The sequence below is a fragment of the Hippocampus guttulatus genome, chromosome 2, assembly GCF_054856545.1.
Source record: "Hippocampus guttulatus isolate MCC_2025c chromosome 2, RoL_Hgut_1.0, whole genome shotgun sequence".
Taxonomy (NCBI): Eukaryota; Metazoa; Chordata; class Actinopteri; order Syngnathiformes; family Syngnathidae; genus Hippocampus; species Hippocampus guttulatus.
In genome coordinates this window covers 23026680-23054546 of record NC_141262.1, presented here as the reverse complement: position 1 = coordinate 23054546, position 27867 = coordinate 23026680, and the positions used below count along the sequence as shown (strand labels likewise).

At 46.9% G+C, this 27867-nt stretch overlaps 3 protein-coding genes and 1 long non-coding RNA gene across 10 annotated transcripts; 2 read left to right on the top strand and 2 right to left on the bottom strand.

Moving 5' to 3' along the window:
- Positions 1 to 118: 118 nt before the first annotated feature.
- ctc1 (CTS telomere maintenance complex component 1) lies at positions 119 to 11383 on the bottom strand. 4 transcript variants are annotated; one of them, XM_086104369.1, is made up of 24 exons: positions 11210 to 11378; positions 10777 to 10864; positions 10113 to 10203; positions 9819 to 10041; positions 9473 to 9684; positions 8696 to 8825; positions 8361 to 8627; positions 8176 to 8298; positions 7002 to 7231; positions 6794 to 6935; positions 5608 to 5822; positions 4697 to 4860; positions 4498 to 4612; positions 4024 to 4390; positions 3640 to 3729; positions 3415 to 3581; positions 3234 to 3319; positions 3014 to 3149; positions 2874 to 2942; positions 2650 to 2800; positions 984 to 1039; positions 762 to 918; positions 577 to 673; positions 119 to 303 (listed from the first exon to the last, which is right to left on the bottom strand). In XM_086104369.1, exons 1-24 carry the CDS (start codon positions 11267 to 11269, stop codon positions 218 to 220), a joined length of 3522 nt encoding a protein of 1173 aa, XP_085960495.1. In that variant the 5' UTR covers positions 11270 to 11378; the 3' UTR covers positions 119 to 217. The 4 variants fall into 4 exon arrangements, with proteins under 4 accessions (XP_085960495.1, XP_085960487.1, XP_085960479.1 ...); XM_086104361.1 differs by having other exon boundaries at positions 119 to 673; positions 2713 to 2800; positions 11210 to 11383; XM_086104353.1 differs by having other exon boundaries at positions 119 to 673; positions 2874 to 2921; positions 11210 to 11383.
- A 2497-nt stretch (positions 11384 to 13880) lies between these two features.
- LOC147209040 (high mobility group protein B2-like) lies at positions 13881 to 17381 on the top strand. The gene is made up of 5 exons (XM_086104447.1): positions 13881 to 14050; positions 15374 to 15532; positions 15628 to 15779; positions 15883 to 16057; positions 16686 to 17381. Exons 2-5 carry the CDS (start codon positions 15383 to 15385, stop codon positions 16809 to 16811), a joined length of 603 nt encoding a protein of 200 aa, XP_085960573.1. The 5' UTR covers positions 13881 to 14050; positions 15374 to 15382; the 3' UTR covers positions 16812 to 17381.
- A 1097-nt stretch (positions 17382 to 18478) lies between these two features.
- LOC147209038 (phosphatidylinositol 4,5-bisphosphate 3-kinase catalytic subunit alpha isoform-like) lies at positions 18479 to 27152 on the bottom strand. Of its 4 annotated transcripts, XM_086104399.1 has the most exons (28): positions 27114 to 27152; positions 26521 to 26630; positions 26345 to 26448; positions 25793 to 25955; positions 25501 to 25710; positions 25086 to 25153; positions 24054 to 24182; positions 23939 to 23992; positions 23706 to 23815; positions 23505 to 23646; positions 23357 to 23442; positions 23093 to 23198; positions 22848 to 23000; positions 22639 to 22770; positions 22402 to 22526; positions 22242 to 22323; positions 21748 to 21912; positions 21389 to 21492; positions 21213 to 21312; positions 21064 to 21135; positions 20881 to 20987; positions 20561 to 20682; positions 20410 to 20488; positions 20171 to 20341; positions 19874 to 19991; positions 19659 to 19810; positions 19431 to 19579; positions 18479 to 19093 (listed from the first exon to the last, which is right to left on the bottom strand). In XM_086104399.1, the coding sequence occupies exons 2-28, from the start codon at positions 26603 to 26605 to the stop codon at positions 18969 to 18971; spliced, it is 3213 nt and encodes a 1070-aa protein (XP_085960525.1). In that variant the 5' UTR covers positions 26606 to 26630; positions 27114 to 27152; the 3' UTR covers positions 18479 to 18968. The 4 variants fall into 4 exon arrangements, with proteins under 4 accessions (XP_085960525.1, XP_085960507.1, XP_085960516.1 ...); XM_086104381.1 differs by having other exon boundaries at positions 20410 to 20682; XM_086104390.1 differs by having other exon boundaries at positions 20410 to 20682; positions 22402 to 22521; positions 22639 to 22712.
- On the top strand, positions 23703 to 26526 carry LOC147209039 (uncharacterized). Its single transcript, XR_015099461.1, has 4 exons — positions 23703 to 23838; positions 23972 to 24029; positions 24091 to 24213; positions 26301 to 26526. It is a non-coding gene; the product is annotated as an uncharacterized LOC147209039 (long non-coding RNA).
- Positions 27153 to 27867: the final 715 nt, after the last annotated feature.

The following is a 27867-nucleotide window of genomic DNA, read 5'->3' as shown; positions in this document are numbered from 1 at the left end:
GCCAATCACAATGCAGAGAATTGCTGGTGTCATCAGTATCTAGGAAAGCCAATCTCCAAATTTCCAAGTTGATTTATTTATTTTTTTTGTGAGTGGGGGGGAAAAAAGCACTCGGAGCTCGTTTCACTTCACTTTATTAAACATTTGCAAACATCACGTGACTTTCTGTTTTGTTGGCTGTTGCCACGGAGAGCAAGCATAGATGAATTGACATTGCTCAGTGAATTTGTAGACAGGTGAGTTTGAGGGGGGGCGCCATTCTTGTTAGGAAGTCCCTCTTGCCACGTCTCAACCTTTTGACCTCTGAAACAAACCGCTGTGCTGATCCATCGGGTGACACATTCAGCCATTTTGTGTGTTTGAGTCCATCTTCGTGTCTATCGCCGTGTTTTGTGTGTCTGAGTTTGTGTTCATGTATTATGCGTGTAACTCCGTGTATGTGTTTCTGTGTAAGCACGACATGTTTGTGAGTGAGTGTGCGTGTGTGTCTTGTTCTTGTGTGAGGTAGTGTGTGAGAGTAATGCACCCGCGTTAGTCTGTAAGTCCCGTGTGTGTATCTGTTTTTGTGTGTGTTACCTTCTTTGGCCTGGTTGTCAATGTTGCAGGTCAGAAACAACGAGTTGACGCCTTCCGCGCACAACAACAGGAAGTCAAGGAGCCTGTCGTCGCACGCCTGCGAGAAAGAAGCGGGAAGCGTTTTACTGACGAGCGGCCAATCGCCGTCGTCGATGGGGCGGCGGGAGGCAAGGGTTGGACCTGACCTGGCTCCGCCCGCGGGGGTACACTTGGATGTGTCCTCTGGCCTTCACTGCTCTTTGAAGCCCCTCCCACTGGGGACAGTTCAGACCCAGCAGCTGGCGCACGAGCGCCCCGGTGAACTGGACGTGAGCTTGTCCTGTGCCGTCCTCCATGACCAACCTGGCCGCCAGCATCATCATCATCATCATCAAGGTAAGCAGCCGCCGATCACGTGGCACACTTACTTGACGGTGCAGTCAAAAACAGCCGAGGGCGAGCGACACTGGCCACTGCAAGATGACTAGGAGCGAGAAAAAGAGAGAGAGGACCGCACTTTGAAAGACCGATTAACCCCCCGTTGTCCCCCACCCCAACAATTTGAATTAAAATATTTTTTTTCAAACCTCAAAAATTCTTCAAAAAGACAGTGATAAATATTCAGTGTACGCTTACAACAAAAAATAGGAGAAAAAAATCCTCACAAAACTGGGGATATATAAAGAAAGAAGTTGGAAAATATGAAAATCTGTGAGTGCCAAACCGCAAGTACGCTGTAGTTTTTTTTCCCGGAGTAAACGGAGACGCCCTGCGATTGGCTGGCAAGCGGTTCAGGGTGTCCCCCACCTACTCCCTGAAGACAGCTGGGATAGGCTCCAGCAACACCAGCGACCCTTGTGAGGATAAAGCAGATCGGAAAATGGATGGATGGATAAATGCAAACGTGGCTTAGTTACGTTTATACCGGGTCTCATACTGCTACATACAACAACACGAGTCAAACATAGTTCCTCAATTCTATTAACATTTGAGGTGACTTGATTGGTGAGGAAAAACAATGCACAAAATGAGTTCTTACATTTAATGGTGGTGTGCTGGAGGTTTTTTTGTGCCATCCTTGAATGGTAATTTATGCGCAAGAGAGCCCTTTGCACAATAAATAAATAAATCAGAGGACAGTGGATCTTTTATCCATCAATTGAGAATTGTGTTATCCATCCATTTTCTAATCCGCTTATCCTCACGAGGGTCGCGGCTGTGATGGAGCCTCTCCCAGCTGTCTTCGGGCAGTAGGCGGGGGACACCCTGAACCGGTTGCCAGCCAATCGCAGGGCACACACAGAACCGAACAACCATTCAAGTTCACAATCACCCCTCGGGGAAAATTTTGAATGTTCCATTAGCCTGCCATGCATGATGAAATATATTAAGAGCACATATTCTTCCACATTAAAAGTGACAAATTTTGTTCATACACCTGGTTTGGAAGTTGAAGTTGCTCATCCCTGCACCCCCCAAAAAATGCTATCGAGCACAACACGAAGCCCCTCCACTCACTTCAAAGCAATACTTTTATTTTAGACAGTGGTGTGGGCTCTCCGCAAATATAGTATAGAATAACAGCCCCCCCCCCCGCACTAAAAAAACAGCCGTAGATACTGTAGGTGAATCCACCAGTCTGAATAGGCAAGCTGACACTGTGTGCATTTGTTTATCGGATATGTGTCCTGTATTTGTATTCCTCATGTATTCTCCGCAGCACGAATGAGTGGACGCAAACTCTGCTTGTGGCTTTGTGACTCTGATCGTGTAGCGCCAGTGCACGGAAGCTACCCATGGGCAGAAGTCTGACGTTTCTGATATCTGACATCTCAAACTGCTTTGAACAACAAAGCATATCAGGGAAAAGTGGTTAGGATTGCATGACTGTCCGTGTTTTATGTTGTGTTGTGTTTATTATTTGACTTTATGTTCACTGTTTTGTTAAGCGCTTTGTTACAGCTGCAGCTGTTGTGAAAGCGCTATAAAAATCAACATGTATTGTATTGACGTTCCCACTTTGCCCTACAAGACAGCAATAAATGCCACACACACTATGCCCTCCGGTCTTTGTGTGTGTGTGGGTGTGTGTACCTGTGCGTACACACTGCGACACTCAAAGCAGTTCCACTGCAGCTGCATGAAGAGGAAACACACCACATGTCCCTTGACTCGGCCCACGGTGCGGCTGCGCTGTGTCCACAGGGCCAGGTGCATGATGGGAGCGGGTGGGCGGTCCTCCAACCTACAGTACAACAAGTCTAAGTGAGGCGTGTGCGTGCCGGAGATGACCTGGGAAATCGGATGTTTGCCGATACCTCTCATCTCGAACCCGCAACACTGCTACCCAGCTGACTGCTATGTTACTGCAATACACGCGTCCCGACCTGATAAACACACACGAGTAGTAACAGACATCGTGTGTGTGTGTGTGTGTCTCTTTCTGAGTGTAGGTTACCTGGATACCCTCCTGCGGAAAGCAGACATCAGCAGTGTGTTTCCCGGTAACAGGCCAGGCGGGTACTGGTTACGGTTGAAGTTCAGGAAGACATGGAGGCTCAGTCCACTTTGGTCACACACTGTAAGACGCACACCTACACACACAAACCCAGTTGGTGAAGTGCTTTCTTTTGTCAAACGCGTGCGTGTTTGTGTGTGAGAGAGAGAGACACACACACCAATGTTTGTGTGTCCAGCATCCCTGGTACTGTCATTTAGATTGATTCGGTCTGAGACAAAACCCTGAAAAGACACCACATCGGCACTGTATGCACACACACACACACACATACGGATCAACTTTGAATTATCGATTGATGCGTCCTGTGACGATGAAATTGAACACCGAGCGCCGCGCACCTGCCGTCTAGAACTTGCGACACAGTGGACAGCGTGGGGCACGCGCTGCAGTGGCATGCGTGTGCGAGGAGTTGGGTTAGCGTGTGGAACTTCCAATCGGGCTGGACTGGCAGGGTGACGTCCTGGCTCCATCGAGGGCCGGCGTCGGCCGCCAGAACGCCGACGTCCTGACGGAGAGCCGACAATGAGCGGACAGGCGCGGCGATGAATCGGTGGAATACGTACGTGCGTGCCGCTCGCCACCAGTCTGTAGACGCGTCCCGGCTGCAGGAGAGGAAACCAGCGAGCCGACGCGCCGGAACACAACAGGGTCACCTGCGCGCACACGCGTGGATCATTTGAATCCTACTGTACAGGTTTCTCTGTGTGAGTGTATTTGTGTGTCTGTTTGTGGGTGTGTGTGTGGTCTTTCCATTTGTCTCTCTCTTTGAATGTGTCGCTGTATGTGTGTGAGTCTCCCAAATATGTGTATGTTTGTGTGTGTGTGTGTGTGTGTGTGTGTGTGTGTGTATTTGTGTGTCTGTGCGTGCACACACACACCCACCCACACACACACACACGAATGTGAGTAACATTGCTGATTGCTGAAGCCCTTTGTGAACCTCTTACCTTTTTCTCATTGCCTGTCTCAAAGTCTTTCATTGGCCTGTTTTTGGGGTCCCGCCCCCAGGCCTTCACCGGCCCAATCACAGTCGCTGTGACGGAAAAAGACGCCTCTGCATCCTCCCGCCACATCACGCCGGTCTTCTGCTCCACCCGAAGGACCACCGAGACACAGGTTGTCGCTGTAACAGGCGAAAGCCGCAAAGGCCGCGAGGGCTCTGGGTCCTTGGCCGTTCGTCTTCGCTTCCTCGCCACAGTTTCCTTCTCTTCTTCTTCTTCCCCCGATTCCTCCCCTTTGTCACGCAGGTGCATTTCCATGGCAACGGATGGACTCAAAATGTGGATGCTCTCCTGGGAGAACTGGAGGTAAATGCTGTTTCACACACACAAACACACATGATCAGAAACCACAACTGTAGTCTGTGTGTGTGTGTGTGTGTGTGTGTGTGTGTGTGTGTGTGTGTGTGTGTGTGTGTGAACCTGCAGTGTTTGTACGTGATGAACTTATGCTGATTCAGGTGTTGGTAGGAGGGGAAATCTGATTGGAGGAAACGTTCCGTTACCATGGTGAACTGCCGGACACACACAAGACAACCTGAACATGAACACACACACACACACACACGAAAAGGAGTAAACACAGGTTGTACTTGCTGTCAATCAGCGTGTGCGTGTGTACCTATCCAAGCAGTATTGAAGGCCGCGCTGTGGCCTGCCGTCTCTTCCTGGGTCGTTTCCGTGATGACGCAGGCGATGGCTCCTGTGCGGTCTCTCAGCTTCAGCGTATGTAGGGACGCGCCTGACGGCAGTTCCAGCACTCCCGCAAGCAGCAGGGGGCGCTTTCTGTGGCCCAGTAGGTGAGAAGCACACATTTTGAATAACAAAATAAGATTTTGTGTCTCCATTTTACATTTTTCCCATTTTTCAAGGTTCAGACCCACACAAATGTTCCTCCACCTTTTGCATATTAAGATTTTATACCATAGGCATGTTTTACTCATTTTATTTTGTAGGCCCCAGCTCCATTTTTGCTAAATATTCTGTTTTTTGGTATATTGTGGAAAAATATTTTTTATCACAAAGCGGCACACTGATTGACTGATTAGCACATCCGCCTCTCAGCGGAGAGGTCATGGGTTCAAATTCTGCTTTGGCCTTCCTGTGTGAAGTTTGCATGTTCTCCCTGTGCCTGCGTGGGTTTTCTCCGGGTACTCTGCTTCCTACCAAGTTCCAAACCAAAAACATGCATGGCAGGTTGACTGAGTGGAAAATGAATGGATGGATCGCATTAAAGACTACAGTACTTCCTCCCCCCGTCATTGTATTAAAAAAACCTGTGCCTGGATGGGTTTTCTCCGGGTACTCCTTTTTCCTCCCACATGCCAAAAGCATGCATGGTAGGTTAATTGAAAACTCAAAATTGTCCTTAGGTGCGATTGTGAATGTTTGTTTGTCTATGTGTGCCCTGCGATTGGCTGGCAACCAGTTCAGGGTGCCCCCCTCCTACTTTTCATTCAAATTTGATTTTTACCTTTTCACATTTTGTAAAAAAAAATAAAAAAGCCAAACTCATGCGTGCTGGAGGCTTACCTGAGCGTCTCTCCAGGCTGCACCTTGTGCTTTGGGTCCGACCTCAAAGTTCTGCTTGACCAAGCCAGGGCGGCGTTCATCTGGGCTCGAGTCAGACCACCTCCATCGGGTGGCAGCAGAGAGCTGAGACACAAGGAAGCCCAGCAGTCCTCCTGAAGGGAGTCGCTGAGCTCTGACAGGCTGACATATTGGAGCTGCACCGAGTCCCCGTCGTACTGGAGAGATACACAGGTACACACCCAGCCACAATTGGTGAAAATCTGCAGCTGACAGAGTGCATATTACAAATACATTATCTATCTGTCCATACATTATCATGCTTTCACCCCTCCCACAAACTTTAATCATTTTTTTAAACTTATTAAAGCTCACCTTTCAACACGTGACATGAATTTGATTACAAAAAAAATTGCGATCATGAAATGTATTGAAAATAGTGTACATTTTGGTTAAGTACCGTATTGGCCGGAATATAAGACGGTGCATTGAAATAAGACTGAAAAAGTGGGGGTCGTCTTATATTCGGGGTCTAGACATTATACCCATTCACAGCGCTAGATGGCGCCAGATATCATTGAAGCGAATGCTGAACTTGACTCCCCAGGCCAAAGTGAACCCATCACGAAGAATAAAAATAAAAATAGCGGTAGCACGAAGAAGAAAAAGAAAAATAGCGGTAAGAAAGAAAAGAGAAGAAAGTAATAGAAGAGATGACAGAAAATGGAGAAACGTAGTGACAATCTGGAGAAAAGTGGGTCGAAGATTGGCCAGGTTAACCGGCAGCTGAGAAGTTATGTAGTATATTTCAAAAATCAGAAGCCATTCATTTACGAATGTGATTGCACTTTAGTTTACATATTTAAATGTTCAGATATTAAGATTTGAATGAGGCAAAATAACATGCTTTTTCTCTCAAATATATTATAATCATTTGTTTCAGATGAACTGTAAATATTATCTGTATAAAAATTAATTTGGTGTTCAAAAAGTCTTTTTTGAAACTTGAGTTTTGAAAAAGAGGGGGTCGTCTTATAATCAGGGCCGTCTTATGTTCGGGCCAATACAGTATATTCTGAGATGGCAGTATTGCATGTTAATAGCTTAGTATATCCAAAAAAACACCACACACACACACACACACAAAAAGATGGCTAGTGATGTAGTGTTGTTGCTGTGGAGGGTCTACCTGTGTCAGCGGACAAGTGTGAGGCTTGTCCAACATCTCAGCATAGATGTCTCTTCTGCGTCGGTGTCCTTGTCCAAACGCAACCTCCATCAGTTTCCACGACAACAGGCACGTGCACTGTGGCGACGTACTGGGGAGCAAGCTGAGACGGAGACATGAGTTATCATGTGGATGCTAATCCAACCCACCGCCCTCCTTCCCCTTTTACCTGTGCCGAAGCTGCGAGCAAAGGTGGCACGTCCACAGGTACTGGGACACATCCGGGTTCCTCTCTACCAGTAACCTCTGCAACACGCCGTCGTCAGGGCAATTGCGGTCCGAGTCCGAGGCTAGAATGGCACTAAACTTTGTCACCGTCACAGTGGAGCGCAGGCAAGTGCAAAGCATGCTGGGCGGGAAGTCCGGACACGGCTGGTACAGGAAGTGAACGTGATGGAGCTGGATTGGGACGGCAACATGGATCCTTTTTGTTTAATTATCACGCTAAAATCAATGCATCAAGCAAGCACTTTTTAAATAAGATTTTTAATTGATCAATTTTTCTATCAGGCACTGTGAAAAATGGCAGATATTTTGAATCATGAACAAATAAATTGGATTCTAAAGCAGTATTGGCCAGGTAACGGAAGGAAGCCAGAAAACTAGATTGATGGAAGAAAGGAAAGAAAAAAGAAAACAAGTCTGAGGTAAAAGAAAGGTGGGCAGGAAGGAAGGAAGGAAGGGAGGAAGAAAGGAAGGAATGAGGAAAAAGGCAGAAAAGTATGTTAAACGATGGGCAGAAAGATGGAAGGGTGTATGAATAACAAGTGGGTCTGGGCCTCGGAAGGCCGGAGGGAAACAGATCAGAAGGAAAAGATATCCCAAAAAACACACGTCTGAAGTCAAGGAAGGCAAGAAAAAGCCTACAACAAAAGGAAGAAAGGGAAAAAAATAGTGTGAGCCAACAAAAGATGGAAGTAATGCATCATGAAAAAAAAAACAGGTGTGACAGAGGGCAGAAGAGCAGAGAAGTAGGTTCAAGCGGAGGAAGGAAGGATGTAGGCATGCATGGATACAAAGCAGGTCAAAGAGGAAGGAAGGATAAAAAGGTTCCAAAGACAAAGGAAGGAATGCAAAAAAACATGGGAGAAGGAAGCATGCAAAATGCAAGGTGATCCTGATGGAAGGAAGGGGAGTGAAGGAAGGAAGGAAGGAAGGAAGGAAGGAAGGAAGGAAGGAAAGAAGGAAGGAAGGAAGGAAGGGAGGGAGGGAGGGAGGGAGGGAGGGAGGGAGGGAGGGAGGAAGGAAGGAAGGAAGGAAGGGAGGAAGGGAGGAAGGAAGGAAGGAAGGAAGGAAGGAAGGAAAAAGTTAACCCAAACCCAGATGGGCTAACACGATCTCACCGCCAGCGCATCGCCAACTCGTAGCTTCCTCTTCAACTCGGGCTGATAGGCCAGGCACAGTCCTAGCTTCCTGTCCATCACGTAAAGCCCCGCCCCCGCGCTCACCACCTCTGTGACTGTCCCCTAACAACAGAAAAGAGCGGCACTAGTAGAGGCATACACAAAGAACTGGCAGCGCTTCTCACCTGGTAGCTGATGACTTGAGACTCTTTGCCGTCCGGTTTGCCCTCGCATCTTCTGGGCTCTGACGTTGGCGGCAAGGGAGGTGGGTCCGACGGCGTGTCCTCGTCCGGCGGGTGCCGTCGATCATGCGTCTTGTGTATTTCGGAGTGATCGGTCGCGCACAGGATGTTCTTCTCTCCCCATGGTCGTAGGACACACACGCGCAACGCTGTCACGCACACGGACTCGCCCAACGACATGCACTGTGCCCACCACAGCTTGCCATTTTTCTACGCACACATCACAAGCAAAAGTTCAAAACACAGAGACGACGGTTCATGTGTGTGTCTGTGTGTACCTTGACCAGGACGGGTAGTGTGTGCATCTCGTCTGACAGTGTCAAGAAGAAGAAGGAAGTTCCTGAGATCACCAGCAGGGGGCAGACAGAAGTCACCTGTCCGAAAATGGACAGACGTAGTCCTGGCACCCTGACAGACAGATAAGAAGTCAGATGGAACTAAAACTGGAGCCTACCCCAGCCATCTTCGGGCAGTAGGCGGGGAACACCTTGAAGAGGTTGCCAGCCAATCGCGGAGCACACAAAGATGAAAAACCATCCACACTCGCACCTAGGGACAATTTAGAATGTTCCATTAACCTGTCGTGCATGTTTTTGGAATGTGGGAGGAAACCGGAGTACCCGGAAAAAACCCACGCAGGCCCGGGGAGAACATGCAAACTTCACACAAATATAATCTACAGTACAAACCAGGCTGTGGTAGGAAATGAGCTGCCTCACACCCTAAATACACCTTCTCATCTTCAGACGGCCATAAAACAAAGACCCCGTGCAACTTCTGGCAACCCCCAACCAGGCTCCAATGTCAAACACCTCCCAGCGACTAACAAACAGTAACTTGCCTTACTGTTTGACGCCAAACAACGCAGATTTAATGAGTGAGGTAACCACCCCGGTAATAACATAATAAATAATATGGCAGATAGGAAAGGAGTCATTGGTAGCGTAATATGTTGTGACATACACTCCAGTATCCTCACACCTCCAGATACATTTTCCCAAAATAACGTTTAATGTCGTGTGGTGAGTTCGTAATGATCTGAAAGTGTGACACACCTGTCGTGGATTAAGGCCGCAGCCTCTCTGATGGCCACGGGACTGGAGGCCAACTTCTGTGCAGGACCAGGACACAGCAGAACAGGAGAGCCAATCACCTCCACGTAGCCTGGGGCTTCTGGCTGCGCTTGCCCAGGGGCATCGTGGGGGATGTAGTGCCAGGAGGGGAGAAAGACGAGACGACCCATCCACAGAGGTGAGGGGGACAAAACCTAGACAGGCAAACGTCATTTCCAGAGTGCTACAGAAAATGGACGGATGGATGGATGGATGCGCTTACTCAGCTAAGTCAAACTGAATTATTTCCTGCGCCACAATCTCTGGCAAAATGGTTACGCTAACTCACCTCACATCGAATACTGCCGCCGCCGTCCGTCAGTGTCCACTCTCCGTCACGGCCGTGCGTCAGGCGGCCCATCAGCAGGAGGTGCGCCCGGGGTAGAGTCCGCTGGCCCGGCAGCAGCGCCGCCGCTTCCTCGGCTGATGCCCGCTCCTCACTGGTGCTCCACGACAGATTACTGACGCACGCCAGCCGCTGATGAGAAAGAAGCTCGGAGATGCACACCGGCCTAGTGAGCAGAAAGCCAAAGTAAGCAATGCATCTCAACGATGGCGGATGCACGGGGGCGGCACGTCTTGCCTGTAGCTGAGGGGCAGCGAGCATGTGTTGGACATCTTTCCACGTATCCTCTTGAGCAGAGTCGCACTCAGGTGAGACACACCCTCATCAGCTGCAAATCATGGGGAGGACATTCTAACTGAATTTGGTAGGTGTAACAAATGTATTTATACACACACACACACACACACACACATACATATATTGGGATAAATCTTTCAGCTGTATCCCCCAGCCCTATTTTCCACTTTCATAGTGTCATGCTTAACTGTTAACAATTGACCCTTCTATATATTATTTTTCATTACAATTTATTTTGAATAAAGAGTTGTTAGATTTAGTTTGCACCTTCTTTTAATTGCAAATGAATCCGAAAGCAGAGTGAGTTATCTGTGTGTTATTTTGAATTTAAATTCTCTACTGCAGAGTGACTGCTCTGCCCTTTGGTAGAAATCAACTAAAGGTATTTCTTGATCTGTCGTTGTTTTCATAGAAATTGTATGTCTCAAAAGCAGGAGTGGTATTAGTCACTAGATATTGGTGAGCACTCAAGAGTTGAGTACTACTGCTGTGATTAGTCTAAAAACAAGTAGTATATATGTGTGTACGTATATATGTGTATGTGTATGTATCTATGTGCTTTATGCACCGGTATGTAGAGAGAGAGAGAGAGATCTCGACTCACCCGTCTGACAGCAGGGGGCGGGGCCAGTTTTCAAAGGCCACAAGTGCTCTCTAACGAAATGAAATAGTTCTTCTAACCATCTGACTTCCTGTAGACAACATTCAACATTAGGGAAGGTTTTACAGTTGAGAACATGACCAAAGTTAATTGACTCTTTTACTCAATAGTGAAGCAACAATTCAACTTGGTATATCGCGTAAGTGTACGTCGTGTAGTCACACGAAAACACTTGGCAAGGACATTCGGGGCTTTGCATCGATCGCATGTGAACTCGGTAAACTGCTTGAATCGGAGTCAAAACGATTGATCGTGAGAGTCGGAAAGGTCTAATTTTGATCGAGTCAATGCCCAGAGAATGAAAAAAAGTGGGATGTACGTCAATCTTCACAAGCACAAAATACACTTTTTAATGCTGAGACTTGGTGATACTGACGGCTTCAGTCTGCGGATTAAACTGATCCCTGAACAGCTGCACGGGGTCCATGTAATCCATAAATTGTATATTTTTCTAAAAACAAAGACATTTAAATAAGTGCGCCGAGGATGGTCGGCAGTATAAACATCGCGCTTCCTGGACGACTATGGCAGCGGCTGAGGCTCAAACATGACGCATTGCTGCCTCTTTGTTCACTCCACTGAGCATTACATCAGGTTGCGTGACATTTTTAAGCCGTTTTGCCCTTATGCCTGAAATGATTACATTTTCTATCATATTAAGTAAAGATAAACCACAAAAAAATAATAGTTCCATATTCCTAGCATAATACAACCTAAATAACTTAATACTTATCTGTGCAAACATCAACAACACCATCACCAACACGAAAACACAGGTGCCTAAACGTTCATCAAAACCTATGCAATTTTTATGCCTAAAATGTATCTTTTATCACTTTCCGCCACTGTAAAGTACAGAATATTAGCACCGTGCTTTTATACTGTAAAAGAAAAACATAATTAAATGTTGATATGGATTATACATAATCATATAAAAAGTTTAATTCCAAAATGTTCGTAAAAATCTATTGCAAATGCATTACACTGTACAAAAATACAACTGAACTGTACTTGATTAATGTACATTTCTTGAAAAAAAAATATACGGTGACAAGCTTCATTCGGATTTTATTGCATTTTAAAAATGTTGTAAATTGAATTTGTGTTTATTTCAGTGATTTTTGTCATTCCACGAGAGTCTGTGTATCATTGGGTACTGATACTACACTTGTGAATCATCCATCCATCAATCCATATTCTAACCCTTTTATTCTCACAATGATCGCGGGCATGGTGGAGCCTATCCCAGCAGTCTTCGCGCAGTAAGCAGGGACTACCATGGACTGGTTGCCAGCCAATCACCGAACACACATGACGAACAACCATCCGCTCACATACTCACACCTAGGGACAATTTAGGGTGTTCCATTAGCCTGCCATGCATGTTTTTGGAATGTGGGAGGAAACTGGAGTACCTGGAGAAAACCCACCCGGGAGAACATGCAAACTCCACACAGGACGGCTGGAGCCAGAAGCGAACCCTGCACCTCTGCACTATGAGGCAGACATGCTAAGAAGTCAAACACTGTCCCACTACTTGAGAATCATTCATTCATTCATCTTCCAAACCGCGTTATCCTCACGAGGGTCCCGGGGGGTGCTGGAGCCTATCCCAGCTGTCTTCGGGCAGTAGGCAGGGGACACCCCGAATCGGTTGCCAGCCAATCGCAGGGCACACAGAGACGAACAACCATGCACGCCCACACCCACACCGAGGGACAATTTAGAGCGACCAATCAGCCTGCCATGCATGTTTTTGGAATGTGGGAGGAAACCGGAGTACCCGGCGAAAACCCACGCAGGCCCGGGGAGAACATGCAAACTCCACACAGGGAGGCCGGAGCTGGAATTGAACCCGGTACTTCTGCACTGTGAAGTCGACGTGCTAACCACTGGACTACCGGACTGCCCTACTTGAGAATCAGTACTACAGAATTATAGATATGAATAAACTCAAAATGGGTAGCATGGTGGTCGGCTGGTTAGCCCTGTCCCCCTTAAGAAGTCCCTAACATGAATGATGATTGCATGGAGTGCCCTGCGATTGGCTGGCGACCAGTTCAGGGTGTATCCCACCTCTGGCCCAAAGTCAGGTGAGGAAGGCCTCAGCTGATCCACCACTCGAGTTAAGAGAATCAGTTGAGAAAGTGGATGGATTGATTTTATTGCAGTTTGTTTGCCAAGACTGTGCCCGTGGGGTAGTAAACCTGGATTGAGTATAACTACATTAGTGTAGTTGTATTGTTTGCCTCGCTGTTTTACTTTATCGTATATGTATTTTCGTATTTCCTCCAGTTAGTGTACCATGAATATCCTCCTGACTACCAGGAAAAAAATGTTGTCCAATCACATTTATTTTGAAATTCCCCAATCTATGTGAAGTAATTGGACTACTCCAAAATAAAAATTTGAAATTCCACTACATTTTTTAAACACTTGAATACTAGGCTCAAATACACTTAAAACAACTCAACGTGTTCATAAGAGTCTTATAAATAAAATGCCAACAGCATTTCAAGACAAAATGTGTTTGATAAAAAGTATTACTTTTCCTCTTCCCATAAAAAGTGCTTGCACTCAGGGAAGCCATTTTCTTACTTTTCCTAACCCCTACAAATTTGGTATCATTGAATGTCCTCTTTAGAGTAACAAAATGAGTTAATGCGATTGGATGCACTGGGTGGGAGATATTTAGGTTCACAAATGTCCTCTACAGAGGACAAATTTGAACTACTGGTAGTCAGGAGGATATAACGATGTGTTTGTTTACAAAAGCAGCGATAAAGCTGCAAGAGCAAATATTTCTATCGGCGCCATTTTACCAAACAAAACAACGTAACGTGACGCCGACGTCATGCTTTGACTGACATTGCCTACGACCAATCGCACTCCACTATTAACTCGCCCCGCCTAATCAAAACGAGAATTTCCGCCCCGCGTCACAAATGCAGCCATTCAAATGCGATTATTCCCCCAAGCCCCACCAAGGGCGCATCCTTCCCTCCGCCCCTCTGATTTGGAAGACGACGTGGGGGGCGTGTTCTGGGGGCGGGAGCGGTCCTCAGCTCGACCCAGTTTGAAAGTGAACGGACAGTCCAGTCTTCGCTTCAGCCACCAGACGTCAACAATTACCCTACTTGTCAACAAAAAAAGAACAAAAATAAACAGCAGCCCCGATCCCGAGTGTGCTTCAACCTGCCGCCGGCCCTCCTAACGAGTGAGTACAGCCGGCCATCTTGTATGGGACGTGGGTTTGCAAAAGCTTGAGGCAGAGCGCTCCAATCAGCCCGACCATAAAAAGCGCATAAATGTACTGCAATAGGACTCAAAGTGTGCCTCTGCTACTGTCGTTTTACGTGCGTGCCCTCCGGTGACTCTTCGAGTCGCGCTATGGTGAACAAGAAACGCCCATTTTGAGGCACTTCGAACGCCAGGAAATAGTCTACGCCGCCCCGTGCTCCGCTACTCTCCGGAGCATAGCCGTAGCCCCGTGATTGAAAATGCGGAGCAGTGTGGCATTGGGGAATTTATTTCCATTGCGAATACTAAAGTGTCGCTCGGATAAGCAACGGAAAGTCGGACATTAATGCTCTCTTCTCCGGGCCCCTTTGTGCTCCAAAACGGCCCCGTTGTGACGTCTCGTAGGGGGATGGGAGGCTCGTTCCGCAGAGGGCGGGAAGCAAATGGTGGCTCATTGTTCTGGTAGCCAGGCTAAGCTAATCGTTGCTAACTGCTTGCCCACCATCCATTCACCCATCCAACCCCTGATGCGTCTTCTTTTCCTCCCCCGACTCTGAGCGGCTCGTGGCCGCGGCACTTCATCCCATCTCCCGAGACACATCCCGGAATGTCACGTTGTGTCCCCGAGAACCCCGACTGAGGAGAAAATGGATGCCCATCAGTTCTTTGTTAGTAGCCGAAGGATGGGCCGTTATTTGCACCCCAGTCGAGCGTTTACGTGACGCTTGTTTGAAAGTAAAGAGCAAGTCCACCCTACATAAACAATGTTATTGTTCCTAACAAATGTTTGTTTTGTATCATTAAGAATTGTTACATTTGGATTATTTTTTTTAGAAATGTGCCTTGTGATTGGCCGGCGACCAGTCCAGGGCGTACTAACCCTCTTGAACCAAGGTCATCTGGTGGGATGGGAAAAAAATAAAATCAAAACAGTGAGTTAGCTTACCGGATGGAAAATGATGACTCTCTTGGAGGGAAAATGCAAAAGAAATGTAGGCTGCACGTCACCCTAATGAGCGCAAGTGGTATAGGTAATAAATGGAAAAATAAATAGCGGGTTGATGGGACTTTGGTGGTGATCAGTGTCTTGGCTTTGTCAAAAGACAAGCAACATAATTGAAAGTATCCATATTATCATAATTTCTTGAGGTGAAAACGTCTGAATCTGGTAGTAAGCACCATAAAAGTGCTATTTGTCAGTAGTAGCGCACACACACACACACAAATAACTTATATATATATATATAGACACAGGCACACGCGCACTGTATATATGGTGAACATCTGTGTCACATCTCAGGCCGCCACCATGATGCGAAAGGACGTGAACAAGCCCAAGGGGAAGACGTCTGCGTACGCTTTCTTCGTGCAGACGTGTCGAGAGGAACATCGCAAGAAGAACCCGGAGCAGTCAGTGAACTTTGCCGAGTTCTCCAAGAAGTGTTCAGAGCGATGGAAGGTGAGATCCGCGATAAGCGGCGAGGATGCAGTGGTGGTGGTGGTGGGGGGTATGTGGATGTGGGGTTCATTCAGTCAACGTTTGTCTCTCGGCAGGGTTTGTCTCCCAGTGATAAGAAGTGTTTTGAGGACATGGCCAAGGCCGACAAAGTGCGTTACAACAGGGAGATGAGAGATTACGTCCCACCCAAAGGCTTTGGAAAGAGGGGGCGCAAGAGGAAAGACCCTAACGCACCCAAGCGGCCACCGTAAGTCAAATTCCTCTGAGGAGAACCTGGGGTTGAAATTGACGCCTTCCCTCCACCAGAGGGCGACACTCATCTTGAACTCACAGCCATGCTTGCCTCGTAGGTCGGCGTTCTTCGTGTTCTGCAGTGAGTACCGTCCCAGCGTGAAGCAGCAGTACCCCGGGCTCTCCATAGGCGACTGCGCCAAGAAGCTGGGCGAGATGTGGAGCAAGTTATCACAGTCTGACAAGCTGCCGTACGAGGAGAAGGCGCAGAAACTCCGGGAGAAATATGACCGGGTGAGGAAACGCACATCAACATTGTCCCCCACTACCTCTGCACCCCTTATACTACTGACCCACTATATAGCAGATTCTTTTTGTGGAACGTATTTACTTGTCCGTCATGGAAATCTACAGTTTTTAGCTTTGTGCGCTAATATAAATACCGTTAAGTATTGAAAAAATGGATTAAAATGCAGTAAAAAGTTCTATAAAATAATGGAGAGAGACAGATATTTTCTTGGGCTCTGATTTGCTGCTGCTAATGTCACTTTCTGTCAAATAAAACAATATTAGTTTTTAAGCCCTACAATGGTCCCTGAAGGTTTGTCATAGTAAGCTTAATTGCCAAAGGAAAATCCTAAACATTCAGAAGGTTCAAACTTCTGAATATGCTTTGGGAAGGACTTAATTACCCCGCTGTAATATTGACATGACAGCCAGCTATGGAACACGGTGACTTAGTCATTACTGCCATCTTGGGGTATTCAAAACACTTATCAACACTGATAATATCAATGTATTTTATTTTAGCTCTTTTTATGTTCCGATATGTTTGCTATGTGTTGAAAGAGAGTGTTTTAATTTGTTTGTGTTGAAAGCATGTAGCAAGGTGAAGACTTCTCTGTGCTTCCTGTCCTCCCAGGATATGGTAGCATATCGGGGTGGCGTGTCATATGCCAGGAACCCCGGTTCATCCGCTCAGGGCGGTGAGGAAGAGGAGGATGACGAAGGCGAGGATGATGATGAAGAGGATGATGATGACGAGTAGGCACCCACGGTTGTATGTATGTGTGTGTGTGCGTGTGTGTGTGCACATGTGTGTGTGCACGAGAGAGGAGGGGTCAAGTCAAGCGTTCAAACATTTTGCTTTTTCTTTTTAAGACAAATACGTCTCCAAGCTGCTGATTGGCTTATAAAGTGGCAGGGGCGGAGCTTCACAGGAGGCTCAGTTACAGCCAATCAGAGACACTTGTCTTGCCACGGTGACAGACACCCCCCCCCCATGGGCTGATGCCTTTTAAAAATTGTAATTACTTGAGTTCTCAAAGCACCTTGCTTCCTGTGTGGTGGGTTACAGATGTGACATAAACACACTCTGGATGAGTGATTTAGTGTGTGCGCGTGTGTGTAGGTGAGGTCCGAGGACGATGATAATAGAGACCCCTCCCCACAACCACCACTGTTGCCATGGTTACACCAGCCCCCTCCCCTCAGCCATGCTTACCTGTATGTTACCATGGAGACCCTGGACTATTCATTGTCATGCTTTTATTTGTTTGTTTTTGTTCACAGTCAATGTAGAAACAACTTTTATAATAAAACAAGGGAGGAAAACGCACACATCTGTTGTTGCTGTTTTTTTTTTCTTTTTGTTGTAGCAGGTGTCACGTGCTGGACGACGGATTGGTGAGTAGCGGTATTCTTGGTGAAAAGTCATGGTGGAGGTTTATTGCAGTGTTTCCCAACCTTATTGAGCCAAGGCACATATTTTACGCAATAAAACTGCCACAATAACAAATCCAAGTCTTATTCTGTTGTATGCATGGCAAGAGGTCAATGACACCTGCGGCGTCCTCCCTGCTACTATTCATCACACGCATAGATGAACTGAAGCTACGTTATTTGTAGTCGATAAACAATTGAAATTGGATAATTTCCTGCGGTGCACTTAAGCGTTGTGGGTTGGGAATCACTATTTTAATGTGACATAATTTCTCCTTTTTCCTGAAAATGCAACCCCAGATGTCACCAGTTCATAGCAGAATTCATACTGTTCAAACTTGCAGTTATCCTTGTCTTTTTCTAAGATGATGACAAACTGTATAAACTATTGCATTTTCCTAATGGCCATATCTCACTGCGGAGCAAAGGTTTGCCAGTGTTTGCGCATGGCCATGTTTTTTGTTTTGTTTTTCTCCCAGGTTTTGTTCAAGGTTCCAAAGACCTTCGGCAGACATTCGCAAATAGTTCTAATAGCCGCAAATAAATTCTGAACATGTTCAAAATTTGATGGTGACAAGAAAAATTGTTTGTGACCATTAAAACTGAATGTCTGGAGAAGGTCTTTGCAACCTTGAACTAGCCCTGACGAAAAAACGTTTGTTTTTGTTGTCTTTAGGCGGTCTGAAACACAAACTTGATGTTCCACTCTCCCCAAAAGGAAGACAAACTATATTTTGCACTTAAAACATCAGTGCCAAGCTATAAGTCAAATTTTGTGCCCACTGACTTTGAGGGTCCCAATTGTTTTTTACTTGTGTACCATTACTTCGTGAATTAGATTTATTTTTGGGACTTTGTGCCAAAAGGTGAGGTATGAGTAAGCCTCAGATACTTCTGTGGGTTGAAAAGGTGTGTAATAAATAATATAAACCACAAGATGGTGACAAAGCAAACCATTTCGAAATGAAATAAGTGACGCAACCATTGAGAACGTCTTCTTGAAATCATTTATTTCATTGATTTCTTTCGCAAAAGTCACACCTCGTTTTAGCAAAGTACTGTCACACAGTGCAAACATCACTATACACGCAGTGGACTCAATCAATAAACTGATTGCATCAACAACCAATCATTCTTCATCATTCACCAGTTATGCTGCTGTTGATGCGAGAATTCATAGGTTTAACCCCAAATTTCAAAGGTGTTTCTACTCTGTCCCCTGCTAATAAAGCCCCCCCCCCCCCCAACCCCCTAAATTGGCTCGGGCTGATTGTCTCAAAGTTTTTATTGCTTTTTTTTTTTTTTTTTTTTTGTCTTCACAGCAGCTGGTCAATAAAGTTTGTTTCAAATGCATGCTACAACAGCAGCTCACTGGCTTAACATTAGCACCGAAAGAAGGGGACGACGCCTTTGGCATTCTCGGACCCGCAACCCTGAGATTGGCGTTGCTGTTACAACGTTGTAGTGCGTGTGCGTTTGTTAGCTAGTGCTCATTGGGCATGTGTCGGATAGTGTGGAAGATCCAGTCCATCTTGGTGCTCCAGCCTCCATGATGGGCATCATTCATCTGTTTGCTGAAGTACTCCAACGCCTCCTGCTGGCTTTTCTCTGTTCCCCCCCCCCCCCCAAAAAAACAAACAAAACATACTTCATCAGATGCCTTTGTACCAAGCCATTTGAGCTTTTAATCGATGTCCTTGATATCCATCTTAAAGTCAATGTCCTAGTATGCCCGCAAATGGCTTGCCACGAAGCCATTATTGCAATTATTTACCGACTGGCGCGCTGAATTGTCTTACTAGCGAGGAGAAAGAGTGAACCTTTCAAGTACATGGGCCTCAAGATGGAAAATCTGAGATATTGGATAGATGCCAAAGCGTTTGCCAGATGCTTTGACTGTTTTTTTTTTTTTTTTTAATGTGTGTGTGTGTGTGTGTGTGTTTACCCAGTGCCAGGGTTTTCCTCAGGTAGGCAATGTCGTCGAAGCTCTGCAGTTCAGGCATCCCGCATCCGAGCAGCAGAGAGAACAAGTTGATGAAGAGGCTGGCGTGCTGGCGAATGGCAAGGTAGGCCTTATAGCACATCTCCTGGAACCTGTCGGTGAGACGGGTGGGTGAGCAACGTCCTTGGACACACACACGCATACAGACGGGCGGCAAAAATACAAGACTACCTGTCAAACTCTTTTGTCTTGGTTGACTCCTGGACTCCTTTGCTGATGACGATCAGGAAGTCCTGCGTGAGGACAAAGGGGACCCGCTCCCGCTTGTAACCGAATTTCTTTTTCTTGTGGTCCAGGAAGTGACCGAAGTCGATGTGGAAGAGCTGCAGGACAGCTGTAGGTCAGAGACGGAGGGGTGGGTATAGGTGGCGGGGGGCAGGACTCACCTGTCCGTTCTCTTTCACCATGATGTTGGAATTATGGCGGTCGCCAATTCCCAGAATGAACGTGGCCACACAGTAGCCGGCGCACGACCTGGTAAACAAGTCGATGGCACGATCATACCTGAAAGAGTGAGGTCACACTTTGTTTATAACAGCTTGGATCCCCGTCCGATTGCTCCACTAAATTGCAGTTCACCTATTGCGGCCGAGTGATATTATAGATTTTTCGTTTGGATCCTGTCTACTCATGGTGTGGAAACTAATTTATGCTGACAGACACACAAGCGAACAGATACTGACGCCTCTCCACGGTTCTTGTCTTTAATCCAGTGATGTAAAGTGTTGGAGTTGAACTGCAGTGCCCCCTTCAGCCCTCCTTTGCACTGAATCTGCATGATGGTGAAACTGCTCTTGACCACCTCGATGAGACCAACACAGTCGCCGATGGACAGGCATCCATAGGGGAGCATGCTGAGACCAACAGACACAAAGTGTGAGTCCTCAGTCATGAGTGTTTGTCATTTTCGCTGATGTCTCACCGCAGGTCCAGGCCTTGGTTCTGCCAGATATTCTCCATAATCTTGATGATCTGTAGCGTCAGCATGTCCTGCCGTAGATCTGGAAAACACTCAAACACGAGATGGTCACACGGGAGCCACATTACCCGCCATCCCGTGCAACACTTGCTACCGTCGCCATTCTTGAAGATGATCTCATTGTTGGTGAAGAGCAGCTCCGACATGATGTCGGGATTCTCCCAGTTCAGCCACAGTGGGCGCTTTGCCGACGACATTATCCTGCACTCCTCCAGCCTGGCCACACAGATCGAGTTTCACAGACTCACAAGTAGGAGCAAGTCATAAATAAACACCCACAAAGTCTAACGGAATCGACCCCAAAATTTTAGTCAAGCAAGTCCCAGTTCTCCGAATTGGCAGCTCAGGTCTGACTCACGCTAAATGTCCCACTTCTGCATTGCATAGCAGCAGCATTGGTGGAGGGAGTATCACCTGAGGTGTCCCAGCTGGTGCACGGGGTTCAAAGGAGAGACGAATCCCTGCAGAGCTTCCATGTAATCTGGACGGGACATGTGCTCCACCAGGAACTTCATCTGAGTCTAAAGAAGCAATCGCCGCATGGGATTATGGAACAAGTCAGACTCGGGTGCGTGGCTCCACGCTTCCGTTCCTTACTTTCTGCGTCTCGTCTTTCTTTTCCTGTTTCAGCGTATCTGTGAGGTTCACCAGTTTATCCATGGCCTCCACCTGCATGCACGCATGCATAGATCCCATGGTTCAACCAATCAAGGACCGAATAACGGACAGAAGGGGCCTCCCCTTACCTGTCGGTTCAGGTGTTTGAGGTACATGCCACATGCTCTGCAGAAGGCTTCCAGCAGCAAGCCAAAGCGACGCGACACCGTCTTATTGTGCATCTCTGACCTGATGACGGCAACACGCCAATGTCAATTCCGCCCGTCGGCCTCTCAAGTCATCAACCTCTGATCGTCTTGCTCACTTGAGATGCCAGAAGAAGAAGTGTCCAATCCTCTGATTGGTCAAGGCTTTCTTGATCAGGAAACGGGCCAGCGGGTTGTCCAGGTACATCTCATACTTCAACACCTGAAAACGTATTACAAATATATTTCCGCTTGTGTGCAAGGGTGGCGTATCTTTCCCTGAGGACAGAGATGGCAAGTCCAAGTCCAGGTAGTAAAAACTCCGCCACAGTTTACGTTTCGCCACAGGTGCTTCAACTCAAACGGCAGGTAAACAAGCTCTTGAGACGAAGCACGTGTGACGAAAGCCAAACTGTGGCAGGGTTTTTACTCGCTGGACCTGGATTTGCACACCTCTGCCTCCAGGTGAGTAGCAAACCTGTACGAGCTGCAGTAGGTACTGGGAGAGCTTGTCGTCCGTCAGACTCTGGACCAGGCAGCGCAGCGCAAACTCTCTCACCATCGGGTCAGGAAAGTTGCAGTCCAGTAACTCCAGAGCTGACTCAGACTCCATCAGAGGCCACTCCTTCAAAAGGCAGTACATCTGGCAAGAGGAGTTGGGCAGATAAATAAGCAATGAGTTCAAGAGAAGTGGGGCATCAGTTCAGTCATCCCAATTGTGCCTATAGTGAAAAAATCTATAATGGACATTGTATAAATAATTTTATTGTTGTTGTTGTTGTTTTTTACATTTAATAGTGGATTGTACGACTTTCTTTGTAGTTATTAGACTTAACTTGAACAGTACATGACACAGATGTCACTGAGCAAGATTGTATGACCTGACCTATGACTTGCTTTTAACCCAAAAGTGACTTGACGTGTATGCCTTATTTCCTACCAACCTTTGGAATTTGATTGTACATCTCCTACCTGAGATACTTCATCTCTGGAATTCCATTTGACAGAAAGAAGGAGCTTGGGAAGAGACTCTGGAATATTGACACAGTAATGTCTGCAAAACAGCGAGACACACACACACACAATATAACGATTAGACCCTTGCTTGCATGCGTGAGAATTTGGTCCTCACCTGTGTCTCCACAGGAAGTCCTTCTCTTGTTCCGAGAGTTCATAGAGGGGATCTTTGGAGCAAAGGCACCGAAGCTGCTCAGCATCTGCTGCTGAAACACTGCTGTCACACGCCAGGCGACTGTTCTACACAGTGAGACAGGCTTTTTGTTTGTCTGCCAGCAAGGCTGTGTGTGTGTGTGTGTGTGTGTGTGTGTGTGTGTGTGTGTGTGTGTGTGTGTGTGTGTGTGTGTTTTACCAGGCCATGCGTGTAGTTGAAACCCAGCTCCCTGCTGATGGTCCAGTTGGCGTGTTCTTCAATTTGCTGCTCGTCTGGAAAAACAACCGGCTGGTTGAACCAGGAGAACTCGAGTTCGACACAGGGAGATTCCTAGCGATCAGGAACAACCAATTAGGAGAGCTGATCTTGGGGGCCAGACCAGATGCAAAAACCCCAGGGTGGCTTACCTTGTTAGGATTGGAACCGGCCACCCCAATAGGGTTCAGCAAGTCTTCGAGGCCGTGAGGCACGGGCCACAAACTTAACGCCACTTTCCCCGAAACCAGAATGTCCTTATAGTCGAAGAGATTCACATTTCCCCAAGCCAGTGGACAGTGTTCCTGACGGACAAATGGACAGAGAGTCATTCATTTGGTGGCTTCTCTTCCTCTTCTCTCCTACTTCCTGTTTCCTTTCTCCTCTCCTTTCCTACCTCCTTAGCTCCTTTCCTTCCCTTCACAGAGCAGATAGACAGGCAGAGTCGGGCTGAGCGGGGCAGGTCGGCCAGGTAGATATCGTAGGTCAGCCATTCGTTCCATCTACGTGTTATGCAGAAGAGGTAAAATGGTGATTTTAAGTAGGAGTGCGGATACTAGTTTAAAAGAAAAAAAAAGACAGATAAAAGTATAAGTCCTGTTTAAACTCGTAGTTGCAGGGGAAAAAAGGAATTATTAAAAGTCACTGGTCGGTATGTTACCTCGGGTTCGAGCATGGGACTCTTTGCGTGTTGACATTGTCACACAGCGGCTCTCCTCCATGATAAATCCCTGTTCTTACGTAGATCTACACACAGCGTTAGACAGAGTCAGACAAAGACGGCGCGGGACAAAGACATGCGGACGAACCTTGTCAATGTCTCGGATGTTGACGTTGACGTAGGTGGCGCAGAGCAGTCGGACCCTCAGCCGGCTGTTGAAGGCCCACAGCGAGCGTGGCGGAGAGCCATCGGTCCCTCCGGGACAGGGAGATGGCTGCGGGGTCCGGCGACTGAAACGTAAACAGGTCCTCGACACCCAATCGGTTCTCCGTTTGAGCGCTAGGCTTACCTGTAGGAAGGAGTGACGAAGCTGGAGGCAGGAAGTTGACAGTAAAGACTGTCCTTGGAGACCAGCATGAGGTGAGGAAGACGACCTACGATGATACAGGAGCGGATGTACTGCGGGCAGATAGAAGTCACAGGTGAGGCTGTTTGTTTGTTTTTTTTGTAGTATACGATTTCGAATAAATGTTCAAACGGCTTTCTAATGGAGTGGGAGGACCTATCCGTGAAAGCTGTTACCTTGTACTGACTGAGTGGATACTTTTCCAACAGGTACTCGTCACAGCCACACACCTGAGGATATTGTGTGAGCTTGAGTCAGACGGCCACGGTAAGAGTCGAATTCCGGGTCTACCTTGAGGATGTACTGGCCCTGGTATTCTTGTACGCAGAGGCGGAGCTGCTGAGGGGAAAGGTGCATGGACCTGCTCTTCTTCCTGATGGACTCTGCTATCAGCTGCTCGGGAAGGCTATCGTGGCTCACCTGTGCACGCCGAGGAAAGTAAATCTTTCAGGTGAGTTATTGAAGTTAAAAAAAAAAAGTACAGACTGTACTCATTATATTGCATTTCGTCTACCACGGCAGCGATATGTCGCCAAAATTTGCGATTTAAGCAATATCTTGGGCTCCGATAGACTGCCTCCTAACATCACACATGCACTGTTGGTTAGAACACTTACCGTATTGGCCCGAATATAAGACGGCCCTGATTATAAGACGACCCCCTCTTTTTCAAGACTCAAGTTTGAAAAAAGGCTTTTTGAACACCAAATTAATTTTTATACAGAAAATAATTACAGTACATCTGAAACAAATGATTATAACAATATATTTGAGAGAAAAAGCATGTTATTTTGCCTCATTCAAATCTAAAGTGCAATCACATTCGTAAATGAATGGCTTTTGGTTTTTGAAATGTAAATTACATCATAACTTCTCCTCAGCTGCCGGTTAACCTGGCCGATCTTCGACCCACTTTTCTCCAGATTGTCACTACGTTTCTCCATTTTCTGTTATCTCTTTTATAATTTTCTTCTCGTTTCCTTCTTAGCGCTATTTTTTATTTTTCTTCTTCGTGCTACCGCTATTTTTATTTTTATTCTTCGTGGCAGGGGTTCACTTTGGCCTGGGGAGTCAAGTTCAGCATTCGCTTCATTGATTCTGGCGCCATCTAGCGTCGTGAATGGGTATAATGACTAGACCCCGAATATAAGACGACCCCCACTTTTTCAGTAAAATTTCAATGCAAAAAACACTGTCTTATATTCGGGCCAGTACGGTCCTTTGGTTTTAGACTTGTGTAAAAAGCGTATTTTGAAATGTTGATTTGTTTTTAAATATGTTCTCTCTTTTACAAATATCGGGTTTTGCAGCACCCAGGGTTACCTTTAGCGTATATTTCTGTTTGGAGTTTGTCGGCGACACGATCACCCAAATGGTTACAATCAGTCTGCCTGTGGAGAGACACAAGGAAGCGAGTCAGTTCTTGTCATTTCCTTGATGGAAAGGTCTGGCGCAGGAGTGGACTAAGTTTCTTTATGTCTTCATAAGTCTCTCCATCACCCTTCAAATCCCTTCATGTTCTTCATAGCAAGAAACGTCTCTATGTACCAACAACTCCCTACAAATCGTGTCCCTAAAAGTCCCTTAAACTCTATTCAAGCATCCAATATCCCTGAAAGTCCTTCGAATTCATGTCCTCCAAACCACTGGAAACTTCTTCATGTCCGAGAGTAGAAGTCAGTTTCATTCAGATATGCAAGATGCAGTTTTGCACTTGTGATGGACAAGAGTCTTCTACCTTTGTCCAGCTTGCTGTAGATGTGCTGTGGGAGTTGGGGGCTGGACTCGACATTTGGGGGATAAACGTAGAGCGCTTGGCTGTGGGCGCCACCCCCCTCCCGCTCCTCCATGGCCTCCCTGCACACGCCCAATATGGCTCGACGGAAGTCTTGAACCTCCGGGTCCTTCATCATTTCAAACTCGCAGACTGGCATCCCGATGGCGAATCCTGTGAGTAAACAGTGTGGCATGGCCATGGGATTCTAGCGAGGCAACCGGTACTTTGCCATCCCCCCTTCCCCGGACCTTACCGATCTCTCGGTTCAGAATCTTCTCCTCACGATTTCCCAGGGGCTCAATCACTTTCAGGATGGGGTGAAACAAGCGGAGGTCGCACAGCCGCCTTGTCTCATCGTAAAATTCTTCCCTTTCTGCTTCCTGGGTCACGCCCACAAAGATGTAGCTGGACTCCTCCTGTCGTCGGCCAGAGAGCAAAGGGTCCTACAAGTCCCATCAAGTTTTCTCTTTCCCCGACAAGTTTCGACAATCTTTTCTTGTCCCTAACAGTCGCTTTGTGTCGCTACAAGTTTTTTCGTACCCATAGAAGTCTCTGAATGTCTCTAGAAGTCATGTCCTTTCAAGTTTTGTTATGTTCCTGAGTGTGCCCAGAAATCCCCAAATGTCCAGAGAAGTGTCGTATCATTGCAAGTCATGTTCATATAAATTCTTGTCCGCCTAAGTCCCGACAAATCCTCATGTCCCTTTCTGTCTGTTCAAGTCTTTTGATTTCTTCTTGTCTCTTCATGTCCCCGCCACCAGTAATCTCCGACAGTAAAGGCCGCAGTGCCCGATAACGGCCGTACCTGGAGAAGGTGGTAGAGGGGATACTTCCTGGCCTCTGTGAAGAGCTGCTGTTTGATGCTGATGAGAGGAGTTTCTCGAAGACACTCCAGACTCACCATCATCCCTGCGAACAACACAACGCCGACATTGTAAACGGTGTCGGATTGGAAAACGAAACAGGTGAGCAAACTCGTACCGTTGGGAAGGCAGCAGTCCACCAGGATGCGCGGGGGCATCAGGTGGAGACCCCATAATTCCCCCGACGACGGTCGGGGTGCCATGGCAGCTGCCTCACCTCCGGAGCACCTGTCAGACAGATTGGTGGACGTGATAATGTCTGTGACATTTGTTCATCGTAGATTATGTCCGTACAAGTCTTGTGCCCATAACAAATCCCAAGTCATTGGTCTACAGATCTCATTATGTCCCTTAAGTCTTGTCATATCCCTTAAAGTTCCGAGAAGCCTCGTCTTGTTCCTAATGATCCTTACACGTCCCTCCAAGTCTCTATATGTATTTATAAGTCCCTACAAGTGTCTTCATGTCCCTTCAAGTCTATATATGTCCTAACAAGTCTCTTGTATCTCCTGATGTACACAAAACTGAATAGAAGTGTCTTTATGTCCTTCCAAGTCATTTTCCTAACAAGTCTTTTCCAAATCATGTCCATACCAATTCCCACAAGTCTTGTCATGTCCTTAAAAAAAAAAAAAAATCATTGAAAGTCTTTTGATATTGCTTCAGTTGTCATAGTTCCTTTGATGAGTATGTCATGCCAACCAACATTACCCGTTCTATGGCTGTTGTTCCTTTGGTTGTAATCCTCAAGTCTCGTCCCTAAAAATCCCTTTCGGTCTCTTCATGTTTCTTCAAGTCTGTGAAAGTCCTTACAAGTCTCCTATTTCCCCTGATGATGTTGAGGGTGCCATGGCAACCGCCTCACCTCCGGCAGCTGACACAGACAGACAGACAGACAGGTGGATGTGTTAATGTCTGCGGGCCTTTTATTCCTCTTTGGGGAACCTTTTTGATGCACTCGGCCGTCTTATTTTCGCGGGAATCTCCGTTTGCCTCTTTACATTTTTGTGTGTTTTCTATGGGCCCGTCAAACAAAGGCCAAAAAGTAGGACACGTGCGCGCACACGCACACGCACACGCAAACATTTCCTGTTGCTCTGCGCGGAAGAGGATTTGTCACTAAAATGATTTATATCTGCTAGGAAGACCTTGACTTGGTTTGATCAAAATGAACTGACAACCTCCTCTCTGCTTGTCTCTTCCTCATGACTTCAGACTATGATATGGTTGCCATGACAACAGGAAAGGTAGCATCATGCTGTGATTACCCCTTTGTTCACTGTGTGCGCGCGCCCGTGTGTGTGTGTGTGTGTGTGTCACCTGAGCTGGTTCAGAGTCCGGCGACGTGTCTTCACTCAGCGCATCCTTGTAACCAGCCGGTGTGTCTTTGTCTCCGGTTTGAGTGTCAGGCTTCGAATTGTGCGTCATCGACGGTGACCAGGCGTTCCAACCCGCCCTTCCACCG

Excerpts from the sequence above, each read along its gene's own strand:
- LOC147209038 (XM_086104381.1), bottom strand. The coding sequence starts at position 26,605 with ATGGCACCCCGACCGTCGTCGGGGGAATTATGGGGTCTCCACCTGATG. Across the intron at positions 25,154-25,500 it reads CTACAGCAAGCTGGACAAAG|GCAGACTGATTGTAACCATT; the intron begins GTAGAAGACTCT and ends GTCTCTCCACAG. Across the intron at positions 21,913-22,241 it reads CCAGAGATGAAGTATCTCAG|ATGTACTGCCTTTTGAAGGA; the intron begins GTAGGAGATGTA and ends TCCTCTTGCCAG.
- LOC147209040 (XM_086104447.1), top strand. The coding sequence starts at position 15,383 with ATGATGCGAAAGGACGTGAACAAGCCCAAGGGGAAGACGTCTGCGTAC. Across the intron at positions 15,533-15,627 it reads AGTGTTCAGAGCGATGGAAG|GGTTTGTCTCCCAGTGATAA; the intron begins GTGAGATCCGCG and ends GTCTCTCGGCAG. Across the intron at positions 16,058-16,685 it reads TCCGGGAGAAATATGACCGG|GATATGGTAGCATATCGGGG; the intron begins GTGAGGAAACGC and ends CTGTCCTCCCAG.
- ctc1 (XM_086104344.1), bottom strand. The coding sequence starts at position 11,269 with ATGGATTACATGGACCCCGTGCAGCTGTTCAGGGATCAGTTTAATCCG. Across the intron at positions 10,865-11,209 it reads TTAATCCGCAGACTGAAGCC|GAAGTCAGATGGTTAGAAGA; the intron begins GTCAGTATCACC and ends TGTTGTCTACAG. Across the intron at positions 10,042-10,112 it reads TCGCTGCCCCTCAGCTACAG|GCCGGTGTGCATCTCCGAGC; the intron begins GCAAGACGTGCC and ends TCTGCTCACTAG.